At 44.1% G+C, this 12,890-nt stretch overlaps 1 protein-coding gene across 4 annotated transcripts in view; it reads left to right on the top strand.

Moving 5' to 3' along the window:
* The window catches only part of SLC4A10 (solute carrier family 4 member 10), a 409,068-nt gene that overhangs the window by 352,893 nt on the left and 43,285 nt on the right, over window positions 1-12,890 (top strand). For all 4 annotated transcript variants that reach the window (XM_082261024.1, XM_082261023.1, XM_082261026.1 and 1 more), the window contains exons 17-18: window positions 4,317-4,430; window positions 10,571-10,732. In XM_082261024.1, coding sequence (XP_082117150.1) covers window positions 4,317-4,430; window positions 10,571-10,732 — 276 coding nt within the window. The remainder of the gene's footprint in view (window positions 1-4,316; window positions 4,431-10,570; window positions 10,733-12,890) is intronic.

Below are 12,890 nucleotides of genomic sequence, written 5' to 3'. Positions count from 1 at the left end.
GTGCTCTTGAGTGGCAAATTTATGGGTATTGATAAAAATTTGACACCATTCTTAAACAGAAATTGAGTGGCAAATTTCAAGCATCCAGTTAGCTGTATAAGAAGCTAGGCCAGGGGAATCAGTATTAGATATTAAAACATAAATCTTAGAAATAGTATGAGCCAGAGGCAAAAAGACACAAAGCTGTTCAAAGGTTGTAAGTGGCCGGTGTGTGTCAGTTTTTGGTGGCAGAAAGTAATGAAAATTGCAGAAACAGAAGCAAAAAAAACTCTCATTTCACCATGTATCGCTTAAAATTGTGGAAATGAGAAAAAAAACTTTGGCTGCAAGAACGTGTCTTATTTGCGGCCAAAAACATTTATTCCAACTTAAAAAAGCCTTTGAATAAAAGCTAGTAGAGAAAAAAGGATTATCTAATAAGGGCATAAACGGACTGGGCACAGACTATAAGAAAAAGGATTACAGATGTCAATGCCAGTAATCTAAAACAATTGATGTAAGCCAGAGCCAAGAGGAACATGATCCGATGTCTTTTAATGAAAGCCAGAGAGCCGCTTTAGGATCTACAGTATCTCACAAAAGTGAGTATACCCCTCACCCCTCAATTAAACATTTTCCCTCCCAGGTGTCATGGGACTCGTTAGTGTTACAAGGTCCCAGGTGTGAATGGGGAGCAGGTGAGGCAAATTTGGTGTTATCGCTCTAACTCTCTCACACTGATCACTGGAAGTTCAACATGGCACCTCATGGCAAAGAACACTCTGAGGATCTGAAAAAAAAAAGAATTTTTGCTCTACATAAAGATGGTATAGGCTATAAGAAGATTGCCAAGACCCTGAAACTGAGCGGCAGCACGGTGGCCAAGTCCATACAGGACAGGTCCCACTCAGAACAGGCCTCGCCATGGTCGACCAAAGAAGTTCCGGCCTCAAAATCGACTTTACACCATCCGCTTGCTTAATGTAGCTAAAAAAGAATTGGATAATTTCGATTTTTTTTTATTTACTTACCTTGTTATTAAAGAAAATATACTTATCTTCCTTCCTCTTCCTCCCTCTTCGGCCCGTTCCATCTCTTCCTGCTTGCATTGACTCCTGGGAGCCGAACGTCATTGCTCCCAAGAGTCAATGCGTCTGCACCGGCCCTGCTCGTCACCTTTGGTTCAGGCACCGCATTCCCTGCTAAACAGCTTCTGGGCATGCCCAGAAGCTGTGCAGGGATGACGCGCCTGCACTGGAAGTGACGAGCAGGGCCGGTGCAGGGCATTCTGGGACTCCGACGTCACCAAAGAGGACACCGAAGAGGACGCTCTAGCTTCAGCTGTCCACACCTGAGATGGCAGCGCTGGACAAGACATTTTCAAGGTAAGTATTTCTTCTAAAAGGTAAGTGAAACTGGGGACAGTTCAGAGGCTATCGTTGCTGAAATGCACTAGCCCTGACTGTCCCGGGGGTATTTTTATCTAAAAATGTTTTTGAGGCCGGAACTCCGCTTTAAGTGTGCTCAGTGCCATATCCAGAGGTTGTCTTTGTGAAAAATGTGTATGAGTGCTGCCAGCATTGCTGCAGAGCTTGAAGGGGTGGGGGATCAGCCTATCAGTGCTCTGACCATACGCCGCACCCTGCATCAAATTGGTCTGCATGGCTGTCGTCCCAAAATGAAGCCTCTTCTAAAGAGGAGTCACAAGAAAGCCCGCAAACAGTTTGCTGAAGACAAGCAGACTAAGGACATGGATTACTGGAACCTTGTCCTGTGGTCTGATGAGGCCATGATAAACTTATTTGGTTCAGATGGTGTCAAGTGTGTGTGGCGGCAACCAGGTGAGGAGTACAAAGACAAGTGTGTCTTGCCTGCAGTCAAGCATGGTGGTGGGAGTGTCATGGTCTGGGGCTGCATGAGTGCTACTGGCACTAGGGAGCTACAGTTCATTGAGGTAACTATGAATGCCAACATGTACTGCCAACATGGACTGTGACATACTGAAGCAGAGCATGATCATCCCCCTTCAGAGACTGGACTGCAGGGCAGTATTCCAACATGATAACGACCGCAAACACACCTCCAAGATGACCACTGCCTGTCTAAAGAAGCTGAGGGTAAAGGTGAGGGGCTGGCCAAGCATGTGTCCAGACCTAAACCCTATTTAGCATCTGTGGGGCCTCCCCAAACGAAAGGAGGAGGAGCGTAAGGTTTCTAACATCCACTATCTCCGTGATGTCACCATGGAGGAGTGTAAGAGGACTCCAGTGGCAACCTGTGAAGCTGGTTGAACTCCATCCCCAAGAGGGTTAAGGCAGTGCTGGAATAAAAATGGTGGCCACACAATATATTGACACTTTGGGCTCAATTTGGACAATTTCACTTAGGGGTGTACTCACTTTTGTTGCCAGCGGTTTAGACATTAATGGCTGTGTGTTTATTTATTTTGGGGGGACAGCAAATTGACACTGTTATACAAGCTGTACACTCACTACTTTACATTGTAGCAAAGTATAATTTCTTCAGTGTTAAAATAATATAAATAAGTGCAGCGCTAAATAACATGTGCGAAAAAATATGTGTATAGATACATAAATAGATATAAATAAATGCAAAATTTATATAGAGTGAGTCCCAGTGAAAAAAAAATCAAATTCATAAAGGTGATGGAAGATTGTGAAGAGATCCCGACACCAACCAGATAAATATGAATGTGCTCACCTGAGGATATGAACCCAAATTACCATATAGCAAATGGGTCATACAGAGCAGGTTAATGATCATAGATGATTCAAACGTGGCTGGATCAATGAATACTCCAAACGGTGGTCAAGGAGTCTCACCAGGGAATGCCCCGATTTCAGGTGTACATATGTAGGAATGAACCAAACAGCACAGACACAGTGTAAAACCGTTTTATCTCAGATTTAATAAATAAAAGGAGATGCACTTACAGACATTCTTGAAAGCAGCAAACATAAAATATAATGTAGACGTTCTGACGCGTTTCATCCCATAGGACATAATCATAGGAAGTTGCCATAATATATTTTATGTGTGCTGCATTCAAGAATGTCTGTAAGTGCATCTCCTTTTATTTATTAAATCTGAGATAAACGGTTTTACACTATGTCTGTGCTGTTTGGTTCATTCCTACATATGTACACCTGAGTGTGAAATCCGGGCATTCCCTGGTGAGACTCCTTGACCACCGTTTGGAGCATTCATTGATCCAGCCACGTTTGAATCCCTCCGGTGAGCGCATTCATATTTATCTGGTTGGTTGTCGGGATCTCTTCACAATCTTCCATCACCTTTATGAATTTGAATTTTTTTTCACTGGGACTCACTACATTTTGCATTTATTTATATCTATATATGTATCTATACACATATTTTTTCACACATGTTATTTAGCGTTGCACTTATTTATATTTTAAGTTGGACAACTTATGTCGGTTGGAGTGCTGGCAGCTCATCACATTTTTTGAGTCAGCGCAGTGTGGATATATAATTTTTCCATTTCTTCAGTGTTGTCACATGAAAAGATATAATAAAATATTTACAAAAATGTGAGGGGTGTACTGACTTTTGTGAGATACTGTATCAGAGAAGAATCTATTCCTAGTCAAACCCACGTTTGTTAACAAAATTATGGAACCAATCTAGAATACAAGAAAGTATACCAGCTTTGTAATAAAGCTCAGGGTCCGGAAGGCTTATACCCTCATGGGCTTATAAACAGCAAATGTTTTAGCAGACAAAAATCTGATCTGCTTTTTCTAATTGTATAAATCTGTCTGCTGGCCCAAATGTCACTAGTGTGTCTCTGAGTGATGCAGGGGCCATTGGATGGAGCCACAGCGCAAAGCAAGAAATGCAGGCATCTGACGCACAAAGAGGAAGTGTGTTAGGTGAAAATATTCTACTGGTGGCTTTGCTCTGCAAGAGGACAAATGTTCCAGGGATGGTAAATATAAAAAAAATTTTCGCAGGGTATTTTTTATAGGTATCATGTGTTCTGTATATCCCTTTTTAATGTCTAAATTAGATGTAATGTCTAATTAATAGATCTGTATTATCTATCTTATGTTATGTTAACACTGGTGATTTTGGAGGAATTCAAACATACAAAGAAAATAGGGGTCACTTGTTTCACCACCTGTCAGTGGTATAACCACTACTGGTCTGGCCGACCAGTTCACGTCTACACCTTATTTCTTTTCTGTGGAAACGCTATAAAAGCAAGCAGAAAAAAAAAGTAAGAAAAATCTATTATATGTATGTTTACAGTCTATAACTATTAGAACTTTTCTTTCCTTTTGCTCAATGTGTAGGTGCGTTCCATAATCAGTGACTTTGCCGTGTTCCTTACTATAATGGTTATGGTAGCAATAGACTATTGTCTTGGAATTCCCTCCCCAAAGCTTCAGGTTCCAAGTGATTTCAAGGTAACTCAAAAAACTATTTTCATTGTATCTTCAGTAAAGTTATATATTACCTCTAATAAAAACCATCATGCTTGTATTTACCATGGGGGCAATCACTGTACACTGCTCAAAAAATGAAAGGACCACTTTGAAAACACATCAGATCTCAATGGAGAAAAATATCATACTGGTTATCTATACTGATATGGACTGGGTATTGTGTTAAGAGTGAAAGGATGCAACATCCTTTGATGGAAATGAAAATTATCAACCTATAGAGGGCTGAATTCAAAGACACCCCGAAAATTAAAGTGAAAAAATTATGCAGCAGGCTAGTCCATTTTGCTGAAATTTTATTGCTGCAACTCAAAATGGTACTCAGTAGTTTGTATGGCTCCCATGTGCTTGTATGCATGCCTGACAACATTGAGGCATGCTCCTAACGAGACAAGGAATGGTGTCCTTGGGTATTTCCTCCCAGATCTGGACCAGGGCATCACTGAGCTCCTAAACAGATAGTGGTGTAACCTGGCGTTGTCAGATGGACCGAAACATAATGTCCCAGAAGTGTTCTATTGGATTGAGGTCAGGCGAGCATGGGGGCCATTCAATATTATAAACTCCTTCATCCTCCAGGAGCTGGCTGCATACTCTCGCCACATGAGGCCAGGCATTGTCATGTACCAGGAGGGACCCAGGACTCACTGCACCAGCGTGGGGTCTGACAATGGGTCCAAGGATTTCATCTCCATACCTAATGGCAGTCAGGGTGCTATTGTCTAGCCTGTAGTGGTCTGTGTGTCCCTCCATGGATATGCCTCCTTAGACTGTCACTGACCACCACCAAACTGGTCATGCTGAACGATGTTACAGGCAGCATAACGTTCCCACAGCTTCTCCAGACCCTTTCAGATCTGTCACATGTGCTCAGGGCTGAACCTGCGCTCATCTGTGAAAAGCACAGGGCGCCAGTGGCAGACCTGCGAATACTGGTGTTCAATGGCAAATGCCAATTGAACTTTATGGTGCCAGGCAGTGAGCACAGGGCCCACTAGAGGACGTTGGGCCCTCAGGACCCCTCACAAAGTCTGTTTTTGATTGTTTGGTCAGTAATATTAACACCAGTGGCCTGCTGGAGATGATTTTGTAGGGCTCTGGCAGAGCTCACCCTATTCCTCCCTGCACAAAGGAGCAGATATTTGGGTTAAGGACCTTCTACAGTCCTGTCCAGCTCTTCTAGAGTAACTGCCTGTCCCCTGGAATCTCCTACTTGCTTTTAAGACCTTTTGGCAATGGCACGTATTAATGTGCCATCCTGGAGAAGTTGAACTGCCTGTGCACCTTTATAGGGTCCAGGTTTCGCCTCATGCTACCAGTAGTGGCACTGACCCTAGTCAAATGCAAAACTAGTGAAAAACAGTCAGAAAATATGAGTAGGGGAAAAAAAATGAATTGGCTTCCACCTATAAAACCATTTCCGTTTTGGAGGTTGTCTCATTTTTGCCCATCTAGTGCACCTGTTTTAAATTTCCTTAACACCAAAGCAGCTGAAACTGATTAACAACCCCCTCTGTTACTTAACGGACCAGATCAATATCCCAGGAGTTTAATTGACTTGATGCTTTACTCTGATTAAAAAGTGTTCCTTTAATTTTTTTTGGAGCAGTGTATAATTTCCCATGATTTCTTGCTGGTTGAATGCTATATTGACTATCTTTTGAAACCTTCAGTGATGAGCTATATCCACCACAATTCCTTGTTTTGTCTAATTGCAGTGGTCATTCAAAATTAAAGAGAAACCTGATAATTCTGTACAGCTGAACTCTAGACAAACCGTCCTGAGATTTACACAGCTCTGTCACAGGGCACAGCCATATCTGGCAGGGTAGAAGACCTGAATTTCCTCTGCTGCAATTATGTAACAATTATAAGTCCTGTTTCTCGCCAAGTGTGCGACTCGACTATAAAAAAAAGGAGAAGCAGCAAACTGCTGAGTTTATCATTCTGCTTGATATAAACAAGCTCCTTATTAGCATAACAACACAGCTGACTGGTTCCTTGTGCCTTTCTCTTCTTCCAAGTCTGAGCTCTGTTGTTTTGACAAGGGATTGCAAGAGGCCAATAGCAGGTCAAAATCAGATACTTACATTGCCTGCATTCTAAAAATATATATTTAGTAACAATTTATCAGTGAATACAGATGGAGCATGAATAGTAATCATGGGGCTCCATAGCAAAATTTTTGATGGGCTCCCCTGACTAACTCTAGCAGCTGGCAGTGTCAATTGTGACAATATGGGGTTGATTTACTAAAATTGGAGAGTGAAAAATCTTGTGCAGCTGTGCATAGAAACCAGTTTTTATTTTTTCAGCTTCCAGTTTTCTTTTTTGTCAAAGCTTAATTGAACAAGCTAAAGTTAGAGTCTGATTGGCTACCATGCACAGCTGAACAGTTTTTGCAAGCTCCAGCTTTAGTAAATCAAACCCATTGCGTCATTGATCTTAACATAAAGTATGCCTAAATCAATGAAAAGGTTAACAGGAAAGCTGACAGCATAGTCAGGCTACAAGGGACTACTAGTGATATAGTTGTAGTAGCAATAATAATAACAACAACTGTAATGATATTATATATTATAACAAAATGATGAATGTTCTGGCACACAGTTACTCTATAACACTAATCCGAACTTCTTTAAACTTGCTTCTTTAAACTTTTTTTGTAGAGCTACAAACCTCTACTGTCCCACAAGCTTTTAGCTGGAGAGAACCTGTGGGATTTTGACAAATTTTTGACATCCATTCAGGATTAGGTCTTTTCAACCTTTGTGAAATAAAATGTCAACATGTCCAAGCTGCATACTTGGGGCTCTCAGCTGCTAAAGAGCACACGAGAGTTACAAGACCTGGTGTACAGGGCTTTTTGTTTCTCCGAGAATAGGTGCAGGAACTACCCATTTCTGAGTCACCCATTTTCTCTGCCCCTACCCACCTCTGAGCCCTGTTCCTTAGTTCCACCCCCTACCCATCTCCCGTTACTGCCTAATCTGATAGGGTGCAGATAGGTACTCGGGCACTGGGCTGGAGACAGGTACTCAGGTACTCTGGGCTGGAGACCAGTACTTGGGTACTCTGGGCTGGAGATAGGTACTCTGGGCTGGAGACAGGTACTCGGGTACTCTGATGGGCTACAGAGAGGTACTTGGTTACTATGATGGGCTGCAGAGAGGTATTCGGGTACCCTAATGGGCTGGAGACAGGTACTCAGATACTTTGATGAGCAGAAGACAGGTACTTAGGTACTCTATTGGACTTCAGATAGGTACTCAGATACCCTGATGGGCTGGAGACATGTACTTGGGTCAGGGCCGTCTTTTCCACTGGGCATGCCCGGCGGTTGCCCAGGGGCCCCACTTGCCAAGGGGCCCCACATGGATGGTGGCATGTCCCTGGTGGTCTAGGACCCCCCGTTGTGTTGTCCGCCGGCCCGGGCCCCCCCCTTATTGCTTTCCGCCCGCCGGCGGTGGCCGTGGCTGGAGTCTGCACTGCAGTGCACACTGGTTGCTAAGGCCAGCCCGATTGGCATCTAGCAACCAGTGACGTAGCAGAGCAGACCCAGGATGCACAGCGCCACAGCGGAGGACTCGGAGGAGGATCCTCCTCCTCGTTGGCTTGTCCTACTCTCCGTCGGTCTCCGAGCCTAGAAGACTGGCTCCGCCTCCGCCTCCACCCTCCTCCTCCCATGTGTGTGCAGCCATTGTAAAGGTAAGGCAGCCACAGCCTGCCAGGCTGATTGATTAATGATATTATTTTTTAACTCTCTCATGGCAAATGCAATGATGGCATGATGATGATTGAATCGATGACACAAGAGATAGACAACTCTGTCCTGGAGGATATACCTTACTATATATTGGTCCCTGTAATATGTATATAGTAAGGTATATATCCTCCAGGTAGTAGTTGTACTCTCTTGTAGTATATAGTGTTCCCTGTAATGTGTATATAGTCTATATACATATTACAGGGAACACTATATACTACAAGAGAGTACAACTACTAACTGGAGTATATACCCTACTATATACATATTACAGGGACCAATATATACTACAAGAGACAACTACCTGGAGGATATACCTTACTATATACATATTACAGGGAATCCCATATACTACAAGAGACTCTTGTAGTATATAGTGTTCCCTGTAATATGTATATAGTAAGGTATATACTCCAGGTAGTTGTGCTCTTTTGCCATGATGAATGCAGTCCTCGCTCACCTCCTCCGTACTCCTCTCCACCCTGCCATTTTTATTCTCGTGGGTGATTGTGTAGGCAGGGGGCCCCAGTGCACTGCATTGCCCAGGGGCCTATAAGGCTCTTAAGATGGCACTGACTTGGGTACTCTGATGGGATACAGAGAGGTACTCTAATGACAGGTACTCAAAGTACCCGAGTACCTGTCATCAGAGTACCCGTGTACCTGTCATCAGAGTACCCAAGTACCTGGCACCAGCCCATCAGAGTACCCGAGTACCTGTCATCAGAGTACCCGAGTACCTGTCATCGGAGTACCCGAATACCTGTCACCAGCCCATCAGAGTACCCGAGTACCTGTCATCAGAGTACCTGATGGGCTGGTGACAGGTACTTTGATGGGCTAGTGACAGGTACTTTGATGGGCTAGTGACAGGTCCTCTTTATTGGGGGGGGGGGGCAATCAGTGTGTTTTGGGGTGCACTATGATCGGTAGCTAGCTGTTACCGCAATCTCCTCCTCACACAGGATCAGTGTGTGAGGAGGAGAACACGGTAACAGCTAGTTACCGTTGTCTCTGTTGACATTCTGTGACCGGCTGTGATTGATAGCCGGTCAAGTGGTAAAAAGCCAATTTCATTGGCTCTTTAACTAGATCGGGGATGGAGTCTGTCCGAGGGATGAGCCTCTTCCCTGATCGCCGCGCTGCGCTCCCCCGGGGGCATTTCGGAGAGTCTCGCGCTGGAGCCATTCATGTGATCGGCTGTGATTGGACACAGCTGATCCCGTGGTAAACAGTTAATTTCATTGGCTGTTTACCTTGATCCTTGATACCTTGAGCCTCATCCCTGATCGCCGCGCTGCATGCCCCTGGTGGCGCGCAGTAGCGGCGAGAGCGGGCGGACGTCATATGACGGCCGCCCGGATCCTCAAAAGCTTCCTGCCGGCGTCATTTGACTATGGCTCGGTATGGAAGTGGTTAAAGAATACAGAACCAAGTATCATTATGTGATGATAAATAATATGTATAGAATTTGTTATTGATAACAAGAAAAGAGACCCTTCCTGCAACAATAGATCCCCGGCAGTAACAACAGATCTCCCCACAGCCAGGTATTAATAGACTGTCCAGCAGCTAACAACAATAGACCCCCTCCCTCAACAGTAGATATCTCCCAGCAATAAAAGGTCCCCTAGCAAAATAAGACCCCCCAGCAATATAAGACTCACCCTCAGCAACAATAGGTCCCCCACCAGCAAGAAATGACCCCCCTGCTAGAATAGATCCCCCAGCAACCAGCATCAATAGACCCTGCAGCACACCCCAGCATGCCTTGCCATTACATCCAGTCAGTGCTGGAGGTGCCGAAACTGCTGCCCCCCACGTCCCCACTGGAAAAAAAAAGAAACAGCCGGTGTACATAATGTTATAGGCCAGAAGGTGAGAAGAGTACAAAACTCTACCTCTAAATTACTATGTGTGCACCACCCCTCTCGCTTTCAGTGCAGCAATGCTCATGACTCAGCTCACCTGATGATACCTGGAGATCCTGCCATGAATTTTTCTGTGCAGGCACTCCCTGCTGTAGGGTGACACTGGATGGCTATGCTAGTAAATAACTGGGAGACAGGGACAGATACAGGGACAACACCTTGTCCCTGTCTCCCAATTGTTTCCAGCATTGTCACCCCGTCACATGGGCTTCTAAAGGAGAATACAAGTGATTGTGTGGACACACATCGCACAGGTATAGTCCACTGGTTTCACTATTAAGAATTAAATAAGTAATAATAAAAAAAAAAAACTTTGCAATGTTATGTAAGATATAATTCTTTAAATATTTTGTGATCACAGTATATAAATCCTCATTCCAATATAATTACTTATTGTCATTCTGCAGCCTACAAGAGATGATCGTGGCTGGTTCGTTAACCCGTTAGGACCAAATCCTTGGTGGACAGTGGTTGCTGCGATCATTCCATCTCTGCTCTGTACCATTCTGATCTTTATGGACCAACAAATTACAGCTGTCATTATTAACAGGAAAGAACACAAGTTAAAGGTATGAAATAAAGAGCTGCCAAAGCCCTGATTTCGAAAGCTGCAGTGACACGATAGTTATTTGTTACAGGTATTTATTACACACTAGCAGGGCCGGTGCTACCACTAGGCATACTAGGCAGCTGCCTAGGGCGCACTGTCTCCTAGGGTGCAGCCATGGCCAGGGGGACTCTGGGGACCCTAATGTAAGGGGGAGCTATGGGGACCCTGATGTAAGGGGGCTATGGGGATCCTAATGAAAATGGGGTCTCTGTTGTAAGGGTGAACTCTAGGGACCCTAATTGAAGGGGGAGATAACTCTGGGGACCCTGATGTGAGGGTGAGAGAACTTTGGGGACCCTGATGTGAGGGGTAAACTCTGATGTAAGGGGGTCAGGCCCGGGGGGGGGGGGGGGGCTAAAGCCGTGCAAGGAGCCCCACAATTTCTGATGGCTGCACTGTTCCCCACACACTGCGCCGGCATTCTGCATATCGCTGCAGGATTCGATGATGTTAGCTGAAGAGGAAACTGTCTCCTGCAACCTTCAGTCAATCCGTGAAGAAGAGGTATGCGCAACATCACTTCCTCCCAGCACCCCAGTCAGTCTGCACATGGAGCTAACATTGACAAGGAGGTGGGAAAGCATCCCTGTACAGGCTGCATTTGGAGCAGTTATCTTTTTTTGTAGGGGGGTGCAAGTAGCTGGTCTTGCCTGGGGCGCAAAATAGTCTAGTACTGGCCCTGCACACTAGTCCCTAGTGCTACCAGTGCTTCCAACTTAGCCACTGTGTTTACAATGCGATAATAATAATGCAATTATTTGAAAGCACACACTCATTTTTATAGCTCTTTCACATTCAACAACACTTTACAGAAAATGTCAAACCATCAATATTGGTCCACTACCAGGAGAGCTTACAATTAGGTGTTCCTGTCTTAGTTATGCACACACCTGAAGGTCTTTGTGGAAGACAAACCATCCAAACACATGTAGAGAAAATGCAAACTGTATGCAGATAGTTTTCTTGCTGAGATTTAAACACAGAACCCCCAATTCCACAAGGGAGAATGTAGACCACTTCCCCACCATGCTGCTATCTAGATTCGGGTTTGTTTAAATTGCAATGCTAGATTTTGGTTATGTCTTTTTTTTTGTCTGGCTATCTGTCTGTCTTACTGTCATTCAAGCTTTTATACATTCCTCTCCCAAAATAGAATCATCATGTAGACTTTTTCCTACATTAGGCAATTCTTGTAAATATGCTGCGGGAAGTACAACTTCTGTACATCCTGCCCACTCGGATATAAGTGCTGCAGGTCTCATAGAATCCAGCCTGAGGCTGTGTTTTGTGAATGGCCAGGAGGAGAGGGAGGAAGACACACAACCATAAACTGGGGTCTCTCAGACCTGCTTCAGTTACACGCATGAGCATGTAAGGAAGAAAACTCTTCTAATAAATAAAGTCTGGAAAAGAGGGAAGGGTTGGCATTTTAGGGAATCAAATGTATAACTACATGAACTCTAGGAATTTTTTTTTTGTGCCCAAAGCTGGGCTTTAAAATAATACAAATCGAACTATGAATATTATATATGCATTATGTAGTGATAAAAAAACACAGTAGGAGAGAGATCCAATAGAAGTGCAACTTTTTATTTTGTTAGAGACTCAGTCAGTCAGTTATTGCCATCTGCCATCAAGACAAAAAATGAAGGGAAGTCCCTTAAATGGGGATACCAGCAAAGACAATCAACATACTACAAACCCTATCTACCAAGTAGGTAGGGTTAGAATTTTAGAATGTTTATTGCTGTCTGTGCTTCCTTATCCTGGTAACAACCAATTCCCCTGGTTCCCTGTACAGGCGTCACTGGAGCAGGAGTAGAGTAAAAATATTCCAATGGGGGCCACAGGCAGAAATAGAAAGTAGGATAGAGTTAAAGGAGCTGTAAAGGCAGAAGGTTTTTTTTTTTTATCTTAATGCATCCTATGCATTATGATAAAAAAAAAAACATTCTGTGTGCAGCAGCCCCCTTACCCCCCTAATACTTACCTGAGCCCATTATGCCAGTGATGTTGCAGGTGTGTCTCAGCTGCCCAGGACTCCCGTCCTCATTGGCTAAGACAGCAGCGTGGCATGATTGGCTCCCGTTGCTGTCAATCAAAGACATTAGAAAGAG

Source organism: Pelophylax lessonae, assembly GCF_965119305.1.
Source record: "Pelophylax lessonae genome assembly, chromosome: 6".
Taxonomy (NCBI): domain Eukaryota; kingdom Metazoa; phylum Chordata; class Amphibia; order Anura; family Ranidae; genus Pelophylax; species Pelophylax lessonae.
Note: the sequence above shows the minus strand (reverse complement) of the source record. Positions and strands in the feature narration are given on the sequence as shown.